Raw genomic sequence first — 26883 nt, forward strand, 5'->3', positions numbered from 1 at the left:
GAGAGGCAACCCCCCTTTAATCAACAATTCCTGTTCATATTGTGGCTACTTAAAGGGTCAGTGGTGAATTACGCAAATTATTTCAATCATGCTCCAAATGAAGCATAGCGTTAGTTCATGCAGGACACAGAAGTCTTGCACGCCTCAGCTGTAATCGGCTGTCAGTCGGCTGATGTGGACATCAGCTTAGCCTCCTATTCCCCATTCACAGCTCTGCTGGTCATTACGTCACACATTCATACTCCAATCACAGCTCACGCCTTAACAAAAGAGGTTCCTTTAAATACGGTTTTGCATTCACTAGGTCTCTCTCTGCTTGCCTTACTGCCTGCTTCACTGCTGCTTAGCTGCCTCCTCCACCCCAGCCTCCACCTTTTGATCAGAGTCTGGCATAGGCTCAAATACTTGTGATATCATATCTGCTAATTCAAGCTAATTTGTCAATGTATTGCTTATTGTTTGATATTGTATCCCTATGGGTCGTTTGCTTAACATTCCCTGATTGTGCTTAGCATGCTGCTTGGACAAAATTCAGGGAATATCTCCAAGAGCGGAGCCTTTAACGCCAAATTTAACTGTATTCCATTTGTTGCAATAAATGGTTAAATCTACTTTGACGTGAGTGTTCCTGACAGAAAGTATATAAATACCAGCAGCCAGCGCTGAATAATTGTGGAAGGGATCAATGTCATCTGGGCCATGCCTTTGGTGGGTTAAAGGTCTGATCAATGTGATAGCAAGTGTCGTAATAGGATAACGCTTATGAATACACCCTTAAACCAAAGCTAACATTGCCTCTAAAAAGAGAGTTCAGAGCTGAGACGGCGTTTGCGCTCAACACAAACCGAGATGGCTGCCACTATTCAGAAAATCAAGGGCATATGCTATATAATCGATTGATGGAACATACCACTTTGGAACTCAAACAGGCGATTGGGAAACTGAAGCCACGGGACCAGAATTATAACCTGGAGAAAGCTGGCGTCAGAAACTGAGGATGCAGAAAATGGCGAATGCGCCGTGTTCTGGGATATTAATAACTAACCCTCCGGTGCTTTATAGACCAGCGCTCACACATCCCTGGTGCCTAAACCCATACCCGCCGACCAACCTAGACCCACAATAGCGTGGCTACAGTACTACTACTGGTGATCCTACCAATATCCAGAAATAAGGGGGAGCTCACATTTTGAAAGGGCAAGGGTTGAGTGCAGTGTTGACTTAAAACTACTGTATGAGGAAAAATGTTCGTCGACTACCTTTTTTCACTGACGAAAACAAAAAAAAAACTAAGCTACGATGACTAAAACTAAGACTAAATATATTGACAATTTCGTTGACAAATAAAAGCTAGACTAAAATGTTAGTGAGGGACTAGTGGAGAAGAGGTCCAGTGGAACTAAAAGACAAGTAATTTTATGCTTGGTTGCGCTCGGGTGTTGTGCTCTGAAAATAGCAGATCTACAAGCTCACAACTTGCTTGTAGATCGGCTATTTTCAGCATGCAACCAAGTGTAAAATCAGCCATTACGACGACGCCATCAAGGCCCGCCAAAATACATTTTTGTCGACAAAATCAACTGTAGATTTAGTCGACTAAGATCTTATGATATTTAGTCGACTAAAACTAAAACTTTTCAGATGACTAAAATATGACTAAAACTAAATCAAAATTTGCTGTCAAAATTAACACTGGTTGTTGAGTGCAGAGCTCAGCAGCTGCAGGGTAACCTTGACACCGGTCAAGGCTGCGCTCAGACAGGCATGCATCAAAATGGTCTCCACCATATAGCTGAGCTGCATCTCACCTCCAACGGCTCTTCATACTCCTTCAAGGTTATCCACAGATGTGGAAGATTTCCTCGCTAAATGCATTCAAAGACTATTCCTTACTACAGATTGCATTTGCTTGGCGGGATGGGGGGGAGGATCCTCTGCTTTTGATATATAATCCAAAGCATCATTTAAAAAAATATACATTATTTATCCCTTCTTCTGGTCAGATTGAATTACATGCATTTCCTTTTTTGGACATGTAGACTGATTGATGTTTGATATTTATGTTTGATAATATCCCAATTTAAAAATGTAATAACAAAAATATGTTAACCACATTAAAGGAGTAGTTCACCCAAACAATTACTTATTTTATATCAATTACACACCCCATGAAGCATTGAATTCATGTTTTTTTCTTTTTTTTCCCGCATTCCTAAGCCAATAACTTGATTACCGGCGGAAAGATACTAATGTATCTGGTAGGAGACACAAAACAGACTCTTTGTGTCTCCTACCGGAAATGCACCCGGTCATCAAATTATTGGCTTAGGGATGCAAAAAAAAAAAATCCATGAATTCAAGGCTTCATGGGGTGTGTAATTGATATAAAATAAGTATTATTTTGGGTGAACTACTCCTTTAATCCTGGCAACCTATATTTTGGGCAGATTAGTGAAAAGTTAAGTGATTGTTGTTTTTTTTACAAATCGAACCCTGTTAATATGTACAGTATACCTATATACTCCAGGTAATGATATGTCTGATGATCCCTGGCGTTTCCTCCAGATTTGATTACATTCTTCTCCCACGTGCATCATTCCTATTCTCACATTGATTGTGATCTAATCGATAAGCCAGTAGCTGACCTCGGTTAGAGATTGCAGCAGGCATGAAGGCATTGTTATATCTGACCATGATGGGTATTTCAGTAATCCTCCCCGACGAATGCTACTGAGCGCCATGGGCGTTTAACCCATTCAATCCGGGAACGCATCTCTGTCATTTTAGATTTCTTTGGCTATTCAAAAATAGCAGATCTACAAGCTCGTAGCGCGGCACTCGGTGCCGCGCTATGAGCTTGTAGATCTGCTTGTAGATCTATTTTTGAAAAATCACGAACATTTTTGCAAATCTTTGAATATATCTTATTTAAAGCGAACATTTGTAACTCAAATGTTTGCTTCTGGAGGTCGCTGGAACAACATATTTTACAAATGATCGCTTTCAAAATATATATATATTCAAAGATTTGCACACATTTTAACGATTTTTCAAAAATAGCAGATCTACAAGCTGACACAGATGCGTTCCCGGTCTTAATGGATTAAGCAATGTCTTGCTGGCTGATGAAGCATTTAAGACCTGAGGCCGATTCTACAAATGCCTTCTAAATCAGTAGTTCTCACACTTTCGAGATTTTTCAAAAATGTAAAAAATACAATCAGATGTGCACGGAGTGACGCGCTGTGAGCTTGTATATCTGCTATTTTTCAATAGCCAACGCAGAAATCGAATATGACACGGGCGCTTTCCCGGTTTTAAAGGGTTAACCGTATCAATACACAAACTCCAGCCAGGCTGAAGGTGCGACATAATAATCGATAATTGCGATTATGTATTAATTGTGACAGGCCTACATACAAAACAGCTATTACTAGAGTCTCTCTCTAGCCTACATGAATATTCAGATAAGGCAGGCAAGGTTCTCACCCAACAGATTATTAAACAGTTCAAAACCTCTTCTCTGATCACAATCAACAGATTTCTGATGATGAGTGATTCATAATGAGTTAAAAAATATATACATTTTAGTCATCTCTTTACACTTCAGAGGTGATCCGTGATCTTTCTAAACTCTGTTTGTTTTCGCAGAGCATAAATTTACCTCAAGTAAGTGAATCATTCATGGAGCAATTTGAAGGACCTCTGTGTAAGGAGAAAATCAGAGCAGCCCTTTACAAAATGCAAAAGCTCCAGTACCTGATGGATTTACTGTTGAATTTTTCACGAGATTTGGGGACAAGTTGCTGCCAATCTTGCCCTTGGTTTCTGAGGAATCCTTTGTTGAAGGCCACCAACTTTCTATGACGTTCCTTAGGGGTGTGCCGATACACTAATTTCACGAAACGATACGATACGATATTTGGCTCACAACTTCGATACGATTTCGATACGATACGATACGCACTTTTTTTATTATGAAAATAAATGGGGGAGAAAAAAAGGAAATGCAAACAAATAATTCTGTTTTTGCATTATTCAGACATGCAAACTTGTAGCTTTTCAGCCGTTTTGAATCCAAATAGGGCAATAGTGTGACACCTGACCCGAAAAAAAACAACATGTTGTCACCCTTTTCACCTCGGGGCTGTTTGCATGACTGATTATTTTGATTGGTGTAAAAAAAAAAAAAAAAAAAATTTTTTTCCCAAAACGATACATATCGTCGCGAAAACGTATCGCGATATATCGCGGGACGATATATCGGCACACCCCTAACGTTCCTATTTCTGTTCTACTTAAACGGGAAAAGCATCCCCTTAGTTGTGGGTCAATGGTTGGCTAAGGTCTTCGCTCATCGCCTACAGCAGGGGTCTTCAATGTTTTTCAGGCCAAGGACCTCTTAGCTGAGAGAGAGATGAAGCAGGGACCCCCACTGCTTATTGTATAAAATTGTGTTGCAGATTAAACCTTTTTCTTATAGATGGCTTCATAGACTTGTTTGACAGCACTATCGTCAGTGTTGTGTCAATGAATGTTTTGTTTGTTTCTTTGTTTACACATTGTCTTTTCTATTAATATTCGCTCCACTGGCTTCCCGTCTCCTTTAGGATAGAGTTCAAGGTCTCCCTCCTTACCTATCAGTGCATCCACAGCAATGCCCCCTCCTCTCTAAAGGAGGCTGTGGAATGCTGGAATCTGAGAGCACCACAGTCCATTGACGCTGTTAAAACGGGACTAAAAACCTTTCTTTTTAACAAGGCATTTGCCTAGCAATACATATTGATGCCTTATGTGTGTTTGTTCTTTTTAAACTTTTTCTTAGCTGTGTATAGTTGACCATTGATCTGAATTGTAGTCATTTCATTGTTTTTATTAGTAGTATTGTTAATTATTTTTTAATAAGGTTTTTCTTGAAATGTAGCACTTTGAGATTTGGTTCAAATATAAAGTGCGTTACAATATTATTATTATATATTATTATTATCTTTTCTATTAATATGTTGGATTCATGTTAATGTGTATTTTCAGCAATGTATCATTTTAAACCCTCAATATTTAGCCAACTGGACCGTTGGCTCTGTACTTGATCTGCTCTTTTTCCCTCTACGGCTACGCCAACTCTCAGAAAATAGACGGTCTACGAGCTTGTAGATCTGCTATTTTTCGGCTTATGTTCCCCATCACAAAAGGATTTGGCGGACCCCCTGTAGTTAGTCTGACTCTGAGGACACCCTAGGGGTCCCGGACCCCCTGTTGAAGACCCCCGGCCAAGAGTCTACCCTACCTTCTATTATTTCTCCATTCCAGAGGGGGGGGGGGGGGGTTTAACCCTGCCTTTTAAACTTCAAAAATATATATATTCACCGGCTTTCAAAACATTAGACATCCATCAGATCCCAGTCAACCACAACCCGAGGCAATTATTTCTCTTCTGAAAAAGTGCTTGAAAAGTGTTACCTATTTCAGAGTCTGGAGAGATTCGGTTTTGGCCCGAACTTTCTATCACGGGTACAATTGCTATATACTCGTCCCCAATGTCTTCAGTTCAGTGCACACTAATAATATTAATCCACAGTATTTCCTGCAGGGGCACGATGTAGGGATGCCCAATCTCGCCCCTTCTATTTGAGAGAGCTATCGCGCCCCTCATGATCTGCACTACATTCCTCACCTGAGATTTGAAGCATACTAAGAGGGGGGAAGGGTCCAGGGAACATACCGTAATATGTTGATGATGATGCCCGCCTCGGTCAATCTCTCTCTCAATGTTGTTGCATTCGGTAATGCCCAGTGGTGTAAAGTAACTAAATACATTTAGTCAAGTACTGTACTTAAGTAAAAATTGTAGGTACTTTTACTTTACTAAAGCATTTCCAATTTATTTCCAATACTTTTACTTCTACGCCACTACATCTCAGAGACGAATATTGAGCTTTTACTCCACTACAATTATTTGAAAACTTTAGTTACTAGTTACTTTGTAGATTTTGATACATTTTTACAAAACATACATCAGCCACTTCATCCCTAGATACATTTTGGCCATTTGAAAATAGCCGACCTACAAGGTCACAATGCGTTGCGATGCGACGTGAGCTTGTAGATCTGCTATTTTCAAAAGATTTTTAGACATTTCAAACATCTGAAAACTTGTGAAATGGGACATACTGCATAATGAGTACTTTTACATTTAAACAAATAAACCCTAGCGTCCCTTTTCTGGGCATGTCATGATCGTTGAACATTAAGTAGAAAAATGTTCAACAAGCTCAGAAAATGTTACTACAAGATCTGCAAGCTCACAACGCGTCGCACGCTTGTAGATCAGCTATTTTCGCTGAAACGATTTGGTGTAGAGGGGGGGGAAAAGGAGGGGACCAACTAGTATAGACCCCTGGGGGACCCCGGTCAACGAAGTATGTGGGGTATAATATGGTTAAGGATCTGTTCATGGCATATGTTTTCAGAGAGAGCACATCTTATTTATATTTATAGTCACGGGATTGGGCCCATAGCCATGCAGAATAATTCTATTCCCAACAGCTCCATTTCTCAAAGGCACAGTGCCTGTTATGGATATGAAACTTTCATCTATGCAGACAGCGTCTCTTGATGCTTTGAGAGAGGCGGGGCATCTGGCCTGGCTGATCTGAATGTACAATTTATAGATGTTGAGCGGTCGACTATGTTCTCATAAATACACACATACATCAATATGTGCCAGGCATGATGTGTTCCGAGGTAGACAGACGTCCTCTGTCTGACGTCTGAATCTCAAAGATGTATCCATCGATTGATGATTCCTGTCATATCATAAAGATGTACTGTACATTTTCTCCTGCGACAGAATATAAGCCCTAACGTAAATCACTTTTTCATGTCAAGGAACCCCAACAACTACTACTACTACTATTCCTATTACAAATATGCCATTAGCATCACAAAGAAGCAGGAACCGTGTATAGCTGCTCTGCAGCTGAAAGCAGCCGTCACACATAACAGTTCCTTGTCTTCATTTTTTATTTTTTACCCATTAAGACCTGAGGCCGATTCTACAAATGCCTTCTAAATCAGTAGTTCTCAAACTTTGGACCCCCAAATTGATATAAATTTGGCTGCGGATCTGAAAATGCTTTGAGCCATCGACACCCAGAAGAGAAAATTCGTGTTAAAAGAAATTCAACACTATTCCAAAATAGCAGATGTACAGGCTTGAAGTGATGCGCTGCAAGCTTGTACATCTGCAATTTTTGAGAAACCACCGTTCTAAATCACTGTTCTAAATCCCAAGAGTTTTCTGAAAAATGCATCTGTGTCATGTTTAGATTTGGGCTAAAAAGCATTATTTTACACTTTTTGAAATTTGAAAAAACAAGAAAATGTGTGCAAATCTGTTTTAAAGCAAACATTTTTAACTCAAATCTTTGCTTCTGGGGGTCCCTGGAACAAGATATTTTGAGATTGGGGTCCACGGCCAAATACATATCATTTTGGGGGTCCTTGACATGAAATAGATTGAGCGCCACTGATAAAGAAACATACGTTTTTCAGAAAACTGTTGGGATTTAGAGGACATTTGTAGAGATCGGCTTCAGGTCTTAATGGGTTAATGGGTTAATAACATACAAGCAGCATTGATCCGAGTTCTCCCCCCCTCCTAAAAGATCCCCCCTTCTTTCCACTCACTTTCCCTCCAGAAGCAGAAGCACCACTCGGCCGTGGAGACCTTGCCGTCCTTGTAGCTGTCACAGGAGTTGAAGAAGGGCCGGATGCAGACCTCGTATTTGTCCAGGTTAATCGCTGCGAGCTCGGCGTGATCCAGATAGAGGTCACCGTTGGTGTCCAGCTTGGAGAACATCCAGCCAATGGAATCCTTGCAGCTCGCTACCAGGCTCTTGTCCAGCACTGTAGGACACCAAAAAAAAAGGAAAATTTGCATTGAGCATTGCATTTTCTCAGTTAACTACATGCTTGGCTTTTTGCATAATGGCAAAAAAAAAACGCTGTGAAGGAAATCTAGACACGTATGCCCACAACATTGTTGAATTTGTTCATGTGTATATCTATCAATCTATGCATTCCAGAAATCTCTGTAGGTATGAATTACGTATTTACATTTATGTTTTTTTAATGCTTTTAACAAATAATATATATATAATCTGGAATCTGCCAATGCTTTGTCAATGCAAATGCGTGGATTCATGGTCTTGCAGATTTTTTCCAAGACTCCACGCATTTGCATTGACAAAGCATTGGCAGATTCCGCCACAGAGGTACAATAAAAGTGCGGTGGGGCCGCATCGTCTCTTGTCGGGTGGAAAACCTCATATGTCTACAAGCTCAAAACGCGCCGCGTATCGAGCTTGTGGGTCTGCTCCTTTTGTGTGACGCTGTAGAATGGTCAAGTAGGGCGTTCATTTACGAAAAAACTCAAGAAGTAAAAAAAACGGAGATAAGAGTATCTGCCCGACAGCGACGATATACAGTATGTACCTGTGCTGTGTATTTTCGATAGTAGTTGGTGTGTCCTTACTCCAGTTTCAAAGTCAAGTACTATACATTCATTGCATGCATAAATTAAAGTGAGTCTCATTTCTAGCTCCGACATACAGTAAATTACTTTTTTTTCTATCGATTAGTCGCCCCATGGAGACTTGAATTCATGGATATTTTTTTGTTTTTGTCACATTCCTAAGCCAATAATTTGATGACCGGCATCAGTTCCGGTAGGAGACACAAAGAGTCTCCTTTGTGTCTCCTATAGTCATCAAATCATTGGCTTAGGAATGCGACAAAAACAAAAAAATATCCATGAATTCAATTCTCCATGGGGTGGTAAATCAATTAAAAAAATAGTATTTTTTGGGGTGAACTATCCCTTTAAGTTGTACTGCACAGGCTAGTAGAGGAGGCTAGTAGTGGAGGAAAAAGAAAACAGCTTTATGAGGGGGGACTATACTACAACTACAGTATAGCTGCAGTGCCCCCTATAGGCCCTAACCTGAAGCGGTGGTGCCGCCTCCGGGTTTGCCAGAGTTGTTCTGCTTAGCGTTGCCATGGAGGAGCTGGAACCAGTCTCTGAGGCGGTCGCCCAGGTCCGCCAGGTCCTGTCCGGTGCAGCTCTCTGAGGGGACATCACATCACATCACATCACACACCATCCGCAGCGTTAAAACCCCCCTTAGCACACAGTACTCATCAGAATTCTGTCTCAGCTGCCCCCCCAAGGGGGCTCAGCATGGCATCACAGTGTTCCCGCTGACATTACAGTAAAGCAGTGGTGGGAAAAAAAGTACTCAAATTCTTTACTTAAGTAAAAGTACCAATAGTGCAATATAGATAGAAATACTCTGTTACAAATAAAAGTCCGGAATTCAAAATTAGCTTGAGTAAAAGTATTGGTATCAAAATGTACTTAAAGTACCAAAAGTAAAAGTACTAAAATGTTTGAAAATAGCAGATCTACAAGCTCACAACGCGTCGCGATGCGACGCGTTGTGAGCTTGTAGATCGGCTATTTTAAAATAGCCTATGTGTAAAATAGGGCTAAAGTGGTTCATGTATGTTTCATGATATCATGATTTGTATCTGCAAAGTAACTAGTAACTATGGTTTTCAAATAATTGTAGCGGAGTAAAAGTACAATATTTGCCTCTGAGATGTAGTGGAGTAGAAGTAAAAGTACTGAAAATTGGAAATAGTCCAGTAAAGTAAAAAAAAAAAGCCTCAAAATTGTACTTAAGTACAGTACTTGAGTACATGTACTTAGTTACTTTACACCACTGGAAAAAACCCTTAGCATCAGCATTCTGTCTCACCTGCCCCCGAGGGGGCTCAGTATGGCATCACAGTGTTCGCGCTGACATACAGTAAAGATAACACAACTTGAAGTGTGTTGTGAAAGGCCGGGCTCCCTCGCTGCAAAACTACACGTATATGGCTCACTTTCTCCCACACTGACATCCAGTGGCGTAAAGTAACTAAGTACATTTACTCAAGTACTGGTACTTAAGTACACATTAGAGGAATTTGTACTTTACTTGAGTATTTCCAAATTCCAATATTTTTACTTCTACTCTGCTACATCTCAGTGGGAAAATAGTGTACTTTTACTCCACTACGATTATTTTAAAACTTTAGTTACTAGTTACTTTGTAGATTTGGATTATTATTACAAAACATACATTAACCACTTCAGCCCTATATACATTTCGGCCATTTGAAAATAGCCGATCTACAAGCTCACAATCCGTCGCGATGCAGAGTAAAATTACAATATTTTCCTCTGAGATGTAGTGGAGTAGAAGTAAAAGAATAGAAGATTGGAAATACTCCAGTAAAGTAAAAGTACCTCAAAATTGTACTTAAGTACAGTACTTGAGTAAATGTACTTAGTTAATTTACACCACTGTGCATATGAAATGGCTTTTTTTCCGAGTTGTAGCAAGAAGCTGTTTGAAAGCTAACCTTAGAATAGCAGCAATTATAACACAAAGTGTACCAAGAAAATGTGCACTGGATAATGTGACAAAATGGATTCGTAGTTTGTTAACACTTTTGGAGCAGAACGGAGATAGGAGGCTTGTCAACACGTTCACTGTGCTGTTGTAATTAAAGACCTGGAAGCAAGGAAAGCTGTACGGTTATGGTTTTCACAAATAACATTACAGCTTCATTATTGAGCATTGCATTGAAACCTGGTTGCTGATACTAGATATACTGTATAGGCTACACCATTGGTTCTCAAAGTGGGGTCCGGGGACCCCCAGGGGATCCCCAGCTAAATGTGTTAATATAGCATCACAATCATTTTAACCTTTTATACTTTGGCTAATCAAAAATAGAAGATCTACAAGCTCATAGCGTGGCACAGAGTGCCGCGCTATGGGCTTGGACTATAGGCTATGCATAGTATTAGGCTATGGGCTATAGGCTACGCGGTATGGGCTATTTTAGAAAAATCGTGAAAATGTGTGCAAATCTTTGAATATATATATGTTTTTAAGCGAACATCTGTAACTCAAATCTTTGTTTCTAGGGGTCCTTGGAACAAAATATTTTGAGATAGGGGTCCGCGGCCAAATACATATGATTTTGGAGGTCCTTGACATGAAAAAGTTTGAAAACCACTGCTGTAGGCTACACTATACGAGCTTATCCACTATTGGTGTGCAGATGCACTGGATTGAAAATTGACTACAGCTGGTTAACTCGCTGTATGTATTAAGTGGTTATTTAATGTTTTCGATCAGTTTGATATATTTTCTATACATACTTGGATGGGGTTATTCACTGCACAGCTCCTGTTCAACAAGTTGCAAAATACGAAATAACTTCCATTACTGTGGTGGTCAAGTCATTTAGAACAAGATTCAAAACACATTCCTTAATTCTTATTATTATGAAAGCATTTTGACTACATGTTGACCGGCAAACAAAGCAGTTTTGCCCCTGAACAGTAATGTTTGTAAAACAAGAGCCTCTAGTCTATTGGACTTTAATGCTACGTTTCATACAGTAAGTGTGTTATCTGGTGATCTGAGAAAAAACACAATTTATGCAATTAACCGTCCGCCAGCATCTCGCCGTTTTTTCCCCAATAGAAATCCAGGTTGAGTTTCAGACTAAATACCCTACTTGGGTCTGCAGATGAGAAAACAGGAGTAACATTTCATACGTTTGATCAATTGGCATTTTCACATGCGCCCAGGAGCCCCGCGGACGATCAATACTGTTTGGTTGCAATGACTGATAGTGTACACTCTAAATAATTAATTACTACATGATTGAAAGACCGTTTTCATCACAGGGGGATAATCTAGCTAACCTCGATCTCTGAGATTGGCCGGTATTGATCCCGTTAGTGTAAACATCGCATGGGGGAGGAAACTGGAGTTGTGTCCTACACGAGGATTCCCGCCATAGCGTTGTGTGCTTGCTAGCTATACGCTTCCTGGTGCAGTTCTCAAAGTGGGGAGCGGGGACCCCCTGGAACCCCCCTCAAGGACTCCTACTCTAGCTAAATTATTGATATTTGGGAACCAAATGCACTTTTACAGCTCTATAACCAATAACTAATAACTAAATAATTGAACCCATTTAGACCTGGAACGCATGGTGTCACTTTTTCATTTGAGCTAAAAATCATTATTTTACGTGAAAATGTGTGCAAATCTTTGAATATATATTGTTTAAAGCGAAAATTTGTAACTCTTTGCTTCTGGGGGTCTCTGGAACAAAACATTTTGAGATGGGGTCGGAAATACATATCATTTTGGGGGTCCTTGACATGAAAAAGTTTGACAACCACTGATATAGAAACATACGTTTTTTCAGAAAACTGTTGGGATTTAAAAGACATTTGTAGAATCGGCCTCAGGTCTTAATGGGTTAAATGAAACAAAAAAAAACAACTTACAAACCTTACAGGCCTGTAACTCTGAGAGCAGTTTGAGAAACCACCGTCTTAGTGAACCTGGTAAAAAAAAGGCAGAGAAGAGGCTATACTTGCCGTGCTTGCTGTCGTCGGGATGGTGTGTGATGATGGGAGTGGGAGCGGTGGCACAAGGACACAGGCCACTGCACTTCAGACTCAGCTCCTTGCCCGTCAGACAGGCCTGCTGCTCCAGCTTACACTGGAGAGGGAGAGAGAGAGAGAGAGAGAGAGAGAGAGAGGGGAGGAATTAGGGCTGTGACACCATTACATAATTTGAAGTCGATTCATTGTCATACGAATAATTTGCGATTAACGATTTTGTTGTGTTTCTTCTGGCATTGAACATTGGAACGTTACGAATCAGAATTAATATTTTATTTTATTTTATTTTGCATTGCTATTTCTATTTTGACTGATGTGTATAATTCTGCCCTATGTTGACTTGATCTTTAGTTTAACTACATTGTTTAGTTATGATTCTGTTTGCCAATTCTGTTTTTTTCTGGCATTCTACTGTTTATTGTCTTGATGTGAAGCCCTTTGGGTTGCAATTTTGTATGAAAGGTGCTATACAAATAAAGTTACTATTATTATGTTTTCGCCTTTTAGGCTTTGTAATTGAGAATTGCACAGGGCAGGGTAGGTACCCTCACAAAAACATGCAGTAATCCTGGTCACTATACTGCCTCCCCCTGGTCAGCCAGGGCGTCTGATGGAGGGGAAGGGAACTGGTCGGAACAACGTGTTCCTTCCACGCGCTACGTCTAACCAGGGAACCTCCCCCTCCTCATGCATTGAAGGAGGCATGAGCTCCAGCTTGGGCTCTACCTAGGCTGGCAGAGGGAGAGTAGTGCCCAGGATTACATAGGCAATTGGCACTGGGTGAAAAAATATGGGTTACAAAATTGTGGGATAAAAATGTAAAAAAAAAAAAAAAAAAAATTGCACAGGGCATGCAGATCTGCAAGCTTTCAATTTTGACAACTATGACGATTATGCAAAAATAATTACGATTATCTCAAATAATTGCAATTATTGTAGACGATTATGTAATAATTGTGACACGCCTAGGAGGAATGAGGTACAGTGAAGGAAGAAGTACTCCAGACATTCCCACACATTTTTAACAATGAATTTTCAAAAACGTTTCCATACATTTTTCAAAGTATTTTATCTAATTTCCGGGCCTGTAGTGATCATACGGTGCCATTACCAAGGCTCTGTTCTATGAATGCACTTGAGCGAAGACGTCGCGTGACAAAAAGAACAGATCTACAAGCTAACAAGGTATCGCGGTGCAACGTGTCGTTAGCTTGTAGATTTATTATTTTTGTCACGTGACATCCTGTATACCACACTCACTCACGCAGCTCGTTCAGCGCAGCACTACATTTTACCATGTCACATTATTTCACGCAATGTTAGACAAAAACAATGTATATCCAAACATTTTCCAAAGCAGTTGATTAATTACTTTAAGTTAAGTCTTTTCGGGGCCTTGAAAACCGTTTTTCTAATTTCAAAATATTTCCAGGAATTTCATGACAGTGGGAAGTCTACTACTCAGATTCTTAATTTTACTTTGAGTAAAAGTACAAAGGTATTGGCATCAAAATATACTTCCTGTACCAAAGCAAAAGTACTAAATGTTTTCACAATTTGGCAATTCATAGCTGCTCTACAAGCTCTTGTGAACGCTTGTACAGGCATATAGTATAAAATAGGGCAACTAACTAAGTAACTAGCAACTCGAGTTTTCAAATAATTGCAGTGGAGTAAAAAAACAATATTTGCCTCTGAGATGTACAGGAGTTGAAGTGTTGGAAAATGGATATTATGTAAAAGTGCTTTATGTGCTTCATGTGCCAAAAAAAATTACTTTAAGAACCTATTTACCTAACTACTACTGTTAAGGTACAGTACTTGAGTAGATGTAACTTTCCACCACTGACAAGGGACGGGGGAAGGGAGGGAGGGAGGGCGAGAGTGAGAGGCCGAGGCAGGGAGACAGATAAAATATTTATGGGGGTGACTGCAGAAAAAGCGATTGCTCATTCAGATGAGACACTGCGCTTAGTGAAAGGTGGTCCGGCGGAGTGAGTTGTCATTTTTTTCCCCAACGCCTCCTCGTACAAGGTCAAAATTAAAAACTATACATAAATCAATAAAGAATGCTGGCAGTGGCCGGTGCATTGGCGGTGCCGCTCAAAGCCCGCGTCAGCCATTAATCACGGCACCCCGCGCTCAACTCCCTGCTAGCAGTGATGTACCGCGCTGGCCCTGCCGCGCTCACATATACATGTCAGCACAGCGGGAAACGCTATATGACTGAGCCCCCCTCTCATTATTTCACATGATGACACGAGCACATTTCATTTCTGAAACCAAGGTTTTATGGAGACGAGGAGGACAGCGGGCTATAAAGTCAGCGTTAGGTATTCTGGCTGAGAACAATATTCCCTCGTCAAAGGGGGGAGGGGGGGGGGATAAACATAAACAGAGACGTTGTTGTTTATACCTCGGAAGCGTAGTTGTGTCCGTCAGAACCGCATACCGGCGAGGACGGCACCACGGGGCAAGGCTTACAGCTGCTTTCTGGGGCGTTTGGTTGTTGATGGAGGAATCTGAGGAAGAGAGCGGGGAAAAAAAAGACGTAGGCAACAGATATTTACTTGCTGGTGAACACATCGAACGCACAATTATCCCATTAAGACCTGGAACGCATCTGTGTCACTTTTAGATTTCTTTAGGCTATTCAAAAATAGCAGATCTACAAGCTCATAGCGCGGCACCGAGTGCCGCGCTACGAGCTTGTAGATCTGCTATTTTTGTAAAATCGTGAAAATTTGTGCAAATCTTTGAATAAATATATATTTCTTAAAGCGTTAGGATTTAGACATTATTTTTTTAATCTGCCTCAGGTCTTAAGGGGTTAAACTGTACAAATTGACCTGACAAAAGTCCGTGGATTGAAACGTCTTATTTTTTAACTTTAAATAAAGAAGTCTAAACCATTAAATAAAGAAGTCTAAACCATTAGCTTGTGCGTGTGGGTTCTAATTCTTCACCACCTGAACCCCAGCATGAATCCACACGTTGTGAGCTTGTAGATCGGCTATTTCTGACAAAGGTGCAGACGGGAAAAAAAAACGGTCCAAGACAAGGACAGAGCAAAATCACGTCCAATTTACCAAGTAGAGAGGGTTTAAGTGGTTAAACCATATTTACTTTCTGAGTGACCGCCAGCATATACATTATGAGTGTCACGCTTGCTTGACACAATCCTACTAAAGTTGCACAGTATTGCTTTCTATTATAAAAAGCCTCCCCTGCAAATGGAACACGGTGTCATAATAAACCAATACACTCTCCTGTTAAAGCCCTACGGACATAATCCATCTAACAGACACCATGGCCCCAAATAGCTTGCACTGCTTGATACACTCGCTAACACAGTGAATGACTTTATATACACTCGCTGAGCGTAACCCACAGGCATTATCAGCTCCTGTGCAGTGTTGTCAGATTCTGCGAGAGAAACAAGCAACCAGGTCTATGAAAACAAGCCCAAAAGAAGCGACTATAAGCCACATGAGCACACTAAACCTATTATGCATCGGATATCGCGATGCGACGCGTTGTGAGCTTGTAGATCTGCTATTTTCCCAAAAATCGTGGAATATTTTGGAAACATTATAACACCACAAATCTTGTGTGGGGGGGGGTCCCTGGCACAATATATTCAGATGGGGTTACGTGGACCATTACATATTAATCTTCACATGAAGAGTAAATCTTTGAGAACGGAAGGTTACATCCGATGTAACCCAGGTTCTCTGAGTGGAGAGACTGGCTCTCCACTACATATTATTCAATATGTACGGGAACTGACCCCAGGGGGGCAGTGCTCGTGGATACTCTTTAAGACACATCACTCATGGTGGCCCTGCCCTGATCTGTGATCAGTGGGCTATTTAAGTCCCACCCAGGCAGAGCCACTTCGATTAACTTTGATTGACACGAATTTCGGAGCGGCTCATTCGTGGAGAGCCAGTCTCTCCACTCAGAGAACCTGGGTTACATCGGATGTAACCTTCCGTTCTCTATCGTGGTCGAGACTGGCTCTCCACTACATATTATTCAATATGTACGGGAACACTCTAAGACACACCGCGAGGAAATAAGCAGACCTAGCTGCCCCCGCGGCAGCCCGAAGCAGTTTAAGCCCGAAGTATCAGAGCCCAAGGCGTGCTCCAAAATCCTGCCATCCAATGAAGTATGTAATACTCGTGGCCTAGGCGCAAGACGCTACCTAGGCCCAGCTGGCCCCGCCAGACGCTAAGGCCAGTCAAAAAAAGAGAAGGCTCGTGGCCTAGGCGCAAGACGCTACCTAGGCCCAGCCGGCCCCGCCAGACGCTAAGGCCGGTCAAAAAAGGCTCGTGGTCTAGGCGCAAGACGCTACCTAGTCCCAGCTGGCGTCCGGCCAGTCAACTGATTAGCCACCTGGCCCGCAAGGCGCAGGGCTAGCTTCCTATGCATGACCTCACTCCGAGCCCCGGCCCGACCTGCGGGAGCCGGGGTCTCGGAGGCACGGTGAGTATGACCTGCTCTACTGCCTGGAGCCCAGCACTCGCTCCGCGAAGGGGGTGCTGGCTGCCACGTTCAGGCAGTAGAACCTGGTGAATGTGGATGGCGCCGACCAGGAGGCCGCCGTACAGATCTCGGACAACGAGGCACCTCGCCACAGCGCCCATGAGGTAGCAAGGCCTCGTGTCGAGTGTGCCTGTACTCCTGACGGGACTGGCTTGCCTGCCTGTCTGTACGCCTCTTGGATTGTTTCCACCACCCAGTGAGAGAGCCTAGCCTTCGAGAGTGGTTCTCCAAGGCGGTTATGCCTATAACAGACAAAGAGCTGGTCCGTTGTCCTGTGGGCCTGTGTCCGCCGACAGTAGGTCCTCAAGGCCCTGACAGGGCACAATAAGGACTGCCCGCTCGGCCCTGCTTCACCGCTTCCCTGCGGAGGGTTGAAGGGGAGCAGCTCAAAGGACTGACCGGCTCGGGACTCTGACCAGACCTTAGGGTGGAATGCCGGGTTGGGCCGCAGTACCACCCCGGCCTCGTCCGGCAAGAAGCGGCAGCACTCCTCATGCACCGACAGGGCATGCAGCTCTCCTATTCTTTTCGCGGTCACCATCGCCAGCAAAAATGCTGTCTTGAGGGAGAGCCACTGCAGCTCTACTGTCTCCAGTGGCTCGAATGGCCCGTGCCGCAAGGCCGACAGTACCACTTCCAGATCCCAAGGGGGGGCTGCCGGCCTACCCTGCAAGGGATGGTCCCTACGAGCCCCCTTAAGAAACTGATCGATAAGGTTGCAGCAATCCACTGTCAGTTTCCGCGGTCCAACGCGGCTTGCCTTTATGGCTGCCACCATCCCCCTCACAGTCGTAGGAGACCTGCCTGCCTCCAACATTCCCTGGAGAAACTGAAGGATGCCCTGGGCCCCACAAGAGAGGGGATCCAGCCCTCTCGCATCGCACCAAGAGCGGAACGTTGCCCATCGATAGGCATACGCTGTCCTCGTCGATGGAGCCCGGGCTGCCAGCAAGGTAGCAACTACCGGCGGGGGCAGCCCCATGGCTAGAAACTCGGCCCTCTCAGGGGCCAAGCCCAGAGCCTGAGTCCCTGGGGAAAGGGATGAAAGAGAGTCCCGTGGGCTTGAGACAGGAGGTCCCTGCGCATCGGGAGCTCCCACGGCTGACCTCGGAGAAGGGGTGCAATCGCCGAGAACCAGAACATCTGGGGCCAGTTGGGGGCCACCAGGATGAGGCTCACCTCCTCGACCTGAACTCTCTGAAGGAGTGGGTGTAGGAGGACAAAGGGAGGGAAGGCGTAAAGGAGACCCTGCGGCCACTGATGTGCCATCGCATCTGTGCCCAGGGGGGGATCGTCCCTCCCCATAGAGAAGAAGCGAGGGCAATGCGTCGTCTCTCTGGAGGCGAACAGATCGGCCACGGCGGTGCCGTACCGGTTCCAGATCTCGTGCACCACCTGAGGGTGCAGCCTCCACTCCGCGGTGAGGGGTCCCCCTCGGGAGAGACGATCCGCGGCGACGTTCTCCAGACCCGGTACATACATCGCCCTCAGGGACTTGAACCGGGGGTGCGCCCACTCCCATATTGCCCGTGCCAGTTTGCAAAGGCGAGGGGAGCCCAGGCCCCCCTGCCTGTTGACATATGCCGCTGCCACCGTGCTGTCCGTCCTTACCAGGACGTGGCGGTCTCTCAGTACCTGCTGGAAGCGTAGTAGCGCCAGATATATCGCCCGCAGTTCCAGGAGGTTGATGTGCTGCGTCAACCACGGTGCCTGCCAAAGGCCACTCGCGCCTTCGCCCTCGTGGACGGCCCCCCAGCCTACCAGGGAGGCATCGGAGGACACGACCTGGCGGCGTAGCACCGGCCCCAGCATGTTGCCCCTTGCCAAAGTGGTCGGCTGCTCCCACCAATGGAGGGCCAATCGCAGCCTGCGTGTCACCAACACCATGACCCGCCGGTCCCTCAGCGGGCAAAGGCCCAGGCCCAGGAGGCAACGCTGCACTGGCCGCATGTTCAGGAGAGCCAGGGGCACGACGTGTACTGTGGCTGCCATCAGCCCCATAAGGCACAGCTTCCAGGTCACCCTGGCCCCCAGCCTGGCCCCCAACTGAGACAAGCAAGCCCTGAGGGCGGCCTGTCTCACCGGCGTAAGGGACAGGGTCCCTGCCCTGGCATCCAAGCACATGCCCAGGAACTCTGTGGATTGTGCCGGCTGGAGCCTGCTCTTCTTCCTGTTGAGGCGCAGGCCCAGGTGCCCTAGATGTTGCAGGAGCCGAGCCATGTCGTTGCGGCACTGCATCTCTGAGCTGGCACACACCAGCCAGTCGTCCAGGTAATTCAGGATGCGAAGGCCCTCTCCCCGCAGAGGTCCCAGGACTGCGTCCATGCACCTCGTAAACGTGCGAGGGGCCAACGATATGCCGAATGGGAGGACACAGAACTCGAAGGTTCTGCCATTGAAGGCAAACCTGAGGTATCGTCTGTGCCCCTCCCATATTGGGATCTGAAAATAAGCATCCTCCAGGTCGATTGTGGCAAACCAGTCACCTGGGAGGATGGCCTGTCGGACCCTCGGCACCGTCAGCATCCTGCAGCGCAGGGGTCTCAAGAATTTGTTGAGTCCCCGCAGATCCAACACTGGTCTCAACCTCCCATCCTTCTTGGGGATGAGGAAGTAGTGGGAAAAGAACCCAGCCTGCTGAGTGGTCCGCGGCACTTCCCTGATGGCCCTCTTCACCAGGAGAGTGTTGATCTCCGCAGCCAGAAGCTCTCTGTGCTGCGCATCTGGCACCACTGTAGAGGTGACAGACCGTGTCCGTGGGGGCGGCCGCAGGAACTGCAGTCGATACCCCTGGGTCATGGTGGAGACCACCCAGGGGTCCGCCCCAATCGTCCCCCAGAACAACCTCTGTTCCAGGGAACGGCAAGAGGGGGCTGAGCCCCCCCCACTGTCAGGACCGAGACGGAGGCTTGCGGGGCCTACGGCCCCGGCCCCGTCCTGAACGCTGGCCGTGCCCGGCCCTACCCCGCCGAGAGGCGTCCAGCTGGACCCTTAGGTCATCTGGAGCCGCATAAGCCGGCTGGGGTGGTGTAGGCCGAGGAGCCGCGGCGCTGCGGCGCCCTTGGCGGAGGACCCCTGACACCTCTTTGGCACACCGGCGGAACTCCTGGGCCTGCTGGAGCATTGTGGTCGCAGTTGGCCCGAACATGGCCGATGGCACCACTGGCAATCTAAGCAGGCAGTTCCGATCTTCAGTCTGCAGCTGCGACTGGGACAGCCAGAGGTGGCGCCTCGCCGTCCAAAGCGAGGCCAGGGCCCTGCCCGATGCCACCGCCTGCTCCTTCGCCAGCTTCACCAAGAGTGAAGACACCTGCTTTAACTCTGCGGCCAGGCCGGGGGTTCCACTGTCCAGCTGGCCGACCAGACGGCGCTGGTACAGGGCCAGGATAGCCCCTGTGTTAACAAGCTGGCCCTGGACTGCCAGGACTCCGTGTATCCTGGTAAGCATGGAGTCCATAGCCCTTGTGTTCTTGCTTGGGAAGCTGGGCTTCCCCAGAACCGATGTGGAGGGGGTGACCAATGCCCCTAAGGCCTGATCCATGGGAGGAGGCGGGCCACAGCCCATCCTCTCCCGACCCTCCACACACGTCAGCCGTCTAGCCAGACCCGACCAACGCGGGAGGCTAGTCGGTGACTCAAACTGCTGGAGTACCAGGTCCTCCACATCAGAGAGTAACGGTGTGGTGGGGTGACGCGGCTGGTCCTCCGCTTCGTCGTCGAACCGGGAGGTCCTCCGCGTCTGCTCTGCCGGCAGCTCTAAGTCCAACGCCCGAGCAGCCCGAGCGATGAGCTCGTGAACCGAGGTGGGGAGCTGCTCTAGCTCCTCCTCCGCTCCATCACCACCCTCCTGACCGGGGGGGAGGTCCTCCTCCTCAGAGTCGAACCCCAGGACGTCGACGTCCTCATCCTCTGACGCCCCCTCTGGAAACGCCTCCTCCTGTCCTACCGCCAAGGTGGCAGCGGGGCGCTGTGGAGGGGGCGGGGCTGTTATAGTGGCCACAGGAGGTGGCATAGGCAACTGGTCGCCCCCAACTGCACTCTTACGCCGTTTGGCCGGATGCAGCTGCCCTACGGCAGTGTTCATGGGTAGGAGAGAAAACGACCGAGCCCTGGCCTCCCTCACTCTAGCCGGCAGGATAAAGCAATTCATGCACGCAGAGGGGTCCATACTGCCCGTGCGTGCGTGCTCCATCCCCAAGCAAAGCATACATCTATCATGGCCGTCCTCCAAGGGCATTTTCATCCCACAGCCCAGACACGTGTGGGGCGCTGGGCTGGCCATGTTTGCTAATAACGCTATGTATGCTTATCTATATACCTAAAATAATAATAAGGTATATAGTCTGTATTTGTATAACTATATACTCATACACTCAGTGCTCGAATATTTGTATACTCATATACCTAATATTCGTCCATTTATATAAGTGTATATTACTAATACACTTAATCCCTAAGTATATGAGCAGAGCCAAGCTCTATCTTTATTCCACTTATTTATTTATTTCGCAGGCCCCTCCCCCTACGCTGACGCCTCTCGCGTCGACGCGGAAGTAGGGACACGCCGCAAACAAACTTTTCTCTGTTTGTTTGTTTACTTGGCTCCGCCGAGGCGGGCCGCGGCGGCGATGATAACCGGTAGTAGATGGCCCGGAGGTCCGCCGACTAGGTCAGCCTCACTCGGGTTCTACCTCGGTACCGCGCTGCGGCGGTGACAAGCCAGCAGCCGCTCTGGTCCGTCCTCCGACGAGGTCAGAATCTGTATCTGTTCTGTATCTTCTACTTTATGTCTTAAGCTGAGCCCACAAGCGTCTGCACTCGTGGAAATCAAAGAGTCGAAGTGGCTCTGCCTGGGTGGGACTTAAATAGCCCACTGATCACAGATCAGGGCAGGGCCACCATGAGTGATGTGTCTTAAAGAGTATCCACGAGCACTGCCCCCCTGGGGTCAGTTCCCGTACATATTGAATAATATGTAGTGGAGAGCCAGTCTCGACCACGATAGAGAACCACTGGTTTAAACAACATTTAGGAAACAAGCCCAAATAAGCAACTACACTTTAGAAACAAGCCCCAAAAACCGCAACCCGCAACCACCAATATTTACAAGCAACTTCACAGAAAAACATGCCCAAAAGTCGCTTATAATAAGCGGACATGGCAACACTGCTTGATACACTCGCTGACACAGTGAATGACTTCATATACACTCGTTGAGCGTAACCCACAGGCATTATCATCAGCTACTGTGTTGACTTCCTGACTGAGGTTGTCAATTAATGATGCAAAGACGTTTTAAGCTTGTTCGTGCTTATTGCCCATCGTCGTCTTTATTGCAAAAGACACAGATTTAGTTGGCAGGTAGCAATGACTCACTCCATTAAATCCTTTCAGATTGGACCTAGTGTGGCCACTGTTTTTCTCCTCTCCTCTTTTTTCCTGTGAGTGTGTGCGTATACGGGTCAGAGGAGATAAATAGCTTCCAGTGGAGTGAGCCGCAGAAGGCTAAGTGGTCTCTGTGGGAGTGGCAATGTTCGACGCAGGGCAGGGATGTTTGTCACAGTGCAGAAAACCTAAAGGGTGAATCCACCGTAATGACATCCAGAAGGACAAGCTATGGCCACCGTATTTCATACCTCTCAGACATGAACTGAGGCTCAAGTATATAAAGGCAGTGGTTCTCAACCTGTGGGCCGGGGGGCCCACTGGTGGGCCGTGAGGATGCCCAGCCTATTAATCCCGACTCGACTATCTTGTTGTGTATCACCGTCACCCGCCACAGTGCCGCGCAACGCTCTCTGTGTCCAGCTACTGAGCCCAAAGCCCACGCAATCACACACACGGGGCTACTGGCTGTTGACAACCACACTGCAGAATATACTACGCATGCACAAATCTAACAACATGGTGCATGCACCAGCACACACGCACGCACGCACGCATGCACGCACGCACGCACGCACGCACGTTTGTGTTACTATACTTTTGAGGACATCCAACATTTTAGGACAGCTATTTTATGAAAGACAGGGTTTTTTGGTGCCAATTTCTTACCTAAACCTAAAGCCGAAAATATCTAATCTACCAGCTCATAATGCGTCACTTCACGATGCTTTGTGAAACTTGTAAATCTGTTATTTCCAGTGTGCAACACTGGCTTAAGTATAAATCAGACATGACTCAACCCAACCCCTGAACCTAACCTCTAAATGCCTAATCCTAGCCCCAGACTGAATCTTAATCCTAATTGTAAACTTAAATCTAAAGGTCTTTTTTAACCATAAATCAAAACATTATCTTGTGAGGACAAGGAAAATGGTCTATTTCTCACATTTTACTATACTTGTGGGGATGTTTGGTCCTCACAAATATAGTTATACAAGTACAGGCATGCACATACTGGTACACACATACACACACAGTGACACAAATAGCTTCGTCAGGGCGGGTCGCCCTGCCTGCCTGGCAGGCCCTGCTCCACCTACCTGTGTTCCAGTTTCTTGCGATTGACGCACATGGCCCTCTGGTAACCCTGAGCCACGCACACCTTGTGGCGGCTGCACTTCACCTTCTGACAGGGGTCCTTGGTGGTGTCCACAGCTGCACACACACACACACACACACACACACACACAACAGGTACAGTATGAGGTCATGAGAGATGCCAATCAACGCTGGATGCTTTTAGTCAGCACTATGAACAGCTGTGGACAAAGTACTCAACCCCAGCACAAAGTATAGTCGATATTCCTGGTTGAATATTACTAAACACGTTAAAATTGTTCTGCCAAATTGTACTTGAGGTACTGGAGTACTTGTGTACATACAGGTATTCAAAAGCACATTTTCTTTTTAATGTCAATGAATTGCTGAATTCAAATTGAGACATTTTCCAAATAGTTCAAACACTCAAGCAAAGTACAGATACTCAAAAAAGTACAGTAGGCTACTCAAGTAAATGTACTTTGTCACTGTCCACCGCTGCACTTAACCCCAAACATCTCCCCACAGAGCACTCATCAAAGGCCATCTGAGCATACATCTGCTGGGTGAATAAGCAGAAAAGTACAGTCATTTCTTCTCTCCCCTTTTACTTTATCATGCATACTTTATGTTTGGTGTTTAAAATGACCTCCTCGACTTAATAACAATCCTTTACAAAGACTGAAAAAAGCACTTACAGTATGTGTTATTTTTCTTCCTGTTTTTTCCCCTCTTTTTTTTTACATGAAACGTTTTATATAATATAATAAATGATCCGTCATTGCTCACAAGATGAGTCTCATTGATTTTGCAGTCAGCACTGCAGAAAACATGGGAGGCTTTACCATCATTAGCGAGGCAGCTCTTCATCAATAGTGCCGCATGCAGTGTTGCCAGATTTGGCATCAGAAACAAGGGGCCAGGTCTATGTAAACAAACCCAAAAAGAAGCGACCAGTTTTACCACTTCGACTTCGACGTTGACTATTTGAAAATAGCCGAATCTAGAGCTTGTAGATCTGCTATTTTCAAAAACAAATCGTGGGGAATACAAAAAGAAAATTGAAAGATTTTTGAAAGATTTTAACAACACACATCTGTTACAGGGGTGCCTGGCACAAAACGATTGGGGGTTGAGAACCACTGGTTCAAACAACATTTAGGAAAGCAAGCCCAGATAAGCAACAATAACATTTTAGGAAACACAAGCCCCAAAAAGTTGCTTATAATAGGCAGCAGACACGGTAACAGTGGCTCCATGCCGTCTCCTGTGGCACAGCAGCCTTATTGGAAAGAAATTGGGTGGCGGGCCTCTTCACAGGTCTTCACAGGTCTCCATTCTGGTCAAACAGAGTCAGGGTGCTGATATTATTCATGTTGGCTCACTGGAAACTCTACTGCTGCTACACCAGTGGGTCTCAAATTGGGGTCCAGCCTAGGGACCCTCATGGTTCCTTGAGGGGTGTGTGTATAGTGTAACTCTGAGAGTTACGGGGGTCCTTGAAATGAAAGAGTTTGAGAACCACCGTGCTACACTAAATGGAACAGAGCCTTCATTAGTATCATTGGTAACCTGTGAAGAGGCCCAATTTCTTTTTAAATATGGCTGTTGTGCCACAAGAGATGGCATGCAGCCACTGTTGCCGTGTCTGCTGCCTGTTACAAGCACATTTTTTGGGCTAGTTTTGTAAAGTCCCTTGTAAAAAACAAAAGTAAGGAAGAGGCCCATTGTCTTTCCAACATGGCTGCTGCTGTGCATAGAGCCTGAGAAGCCTGACAGGATTGATTGAGTGTCCCCATTCTCTCTGCTTGTCACATCTCACTTCCCTCCATGTCACCCCAGAGACTTCTGTTGTGAGAGTTGCGTCAATGAGGGGGAGGAAACAGCGGCAGTCACGTGGTTCATGTGAACTCGAAGTAGTGACAAACGCTCATAGTGCACTCCAGTGCATTCCGTAAATCAGGGGTCTTCAACAGGGGGTCCGGGACCCCTAGGCGGTCCTCAGAGTTACTACAGGGGGTCCGTCAAATCTTTGTGTGATATGATCTTTTTTTTTTTTACCTTAACAACTTAACTTGTTAACTTAACCCTAGCATCCCTTTTCTTAGGAGAACTTTAGCCAAAAATAGCCGATCTACAAGCTCACAACGCCTCGCGCTGTGAGGCGTTGTGAGCTTGTAGATCTGCTATTTTCGGCACAGAGGTATAGGTGTAGAGGGAAAAAAGAGCAGACCAAGTAAACAAAAAACAGTTGAATCTGAAACACAATTTGTATACAATACATTCATCTCTCTCTCAGCTAGGGGGTCCTTGGCCTGAAAACGTTGAAGACCCCTGCCGTAAATAATTCAAATAAGGGTGCACCCAGTCGGGTACAGTTTTTGTATAGATTAACCACCTTGAACCCTAGCATCTATAGTCTGGTGGCAACGTTAGCCAAAAATATTAAATCATTTGTTTTTTTATTCAGGAAACGGAAAAAAGGAGATATTTAATCGCGACCCACAGATGGGTCCCGACCCACTGTTTGGGAGACAGTGCTTTAGAGAGTTGAGCGGTTCAATGGCAGAGCCATTTACAGTGATAGACTGTAGTGGAAATAGCATCTGGTCATCCACCTTCCTCAGCACAGTGGTCACTCACTGCCGGCCGCGCCAGAGAGTGTGTGTGTGTGTGTGTGTGTGTGTGTGTGTGTGTGTGTGTGTGTTGGCGCGCACGCGCGCGTGTGTGTGTGTGTCAGAACGTCCGTCCCAATCCATTTCCTCCCCTCACGGCGAGCGGCCTTGGAGAAACACACGGGCCTCAGATGAATGTGAGAGTCAATGACAAGCTGTGGTCGGCCAGAGAATTTTAAGCTGTGAGAAAGCCTGAGTCAGCATCGCACAGATGCTTTGTCGGTCGCGTACCAATATGTGTGGGTTGCGACTAAATATATATCTCTTTCTTTTTATATGTCTATATGTCTTTTTTAATTATTATTATTATTATTCTTTTGAAATATTTTCAAACATAAAAACATCTACAAATTTCAAAAGAAGTTCGGAAATGCTCAAAAAAATTATGCAAAATTCGACAACTTTTAACCCATTGATACCTGGAACACATCTGTGTCACATTAGATTTATTTGGCTATTCAAAAATCGTGAAAAGTATTTTTTAAATATTTTTTTCCGAAAAATTGTTAGGATTTAGATTTTTTTTAGACGCGGCCTCAGGTCTTAAAACTGGCGGGCTATGAATACTTCCAATATTTGGGCCTGATCCAGAAAAGGCTGAGGGGTAGCACATCTGGGATAGCACATCCCAAA

General features: G+C 45.4%; 1 protein-coding gene across 1 annotated transcript in view; it reads right to left on the reverse strand.

Moving 5' to 3' along the window:
• Positions 1–26883, reverse strand: part of LOC311060189 (testican-2) — a gene marked incomplete at its 5' end in the record, with an annotated part of 43162 nt that overhangs the window by 9077 nt on the left and 7202 nt on the right. The window contains 5 exons of the mRNA XM_084078321.1: positions 7690–7908; positions 9005–9127; positions 12515–12638; positions 14958–15063; positions 23578–23692. Coding sequence (XP_083934447.1) covers positions 7690–7908; positions 9005–9127; positions 12515–12638; positions 14958–15063; positions 23578–23692 — 687 coding nt within the window. The remainder of the gene's footprint in view (positions 1–7689; positions 7909–9004; positions 9128–12514; positions 12639–14957; positions 15064–23577; positions 23693–26883) is intronic.

This window comes from Gymnoscopelus microlampas (assembly GCF_963454915.1).
Source record: "Gymnoscopelus microlampas genome assembly, chromosome: 14".
NCBI classification, from domain to species: Eukaryota; Metazoa; Chordata; class Actinopteri; order Myctophiformes; family Myctophidae; genus Gymnoscopelus; species Gymnoscopelus microlampas.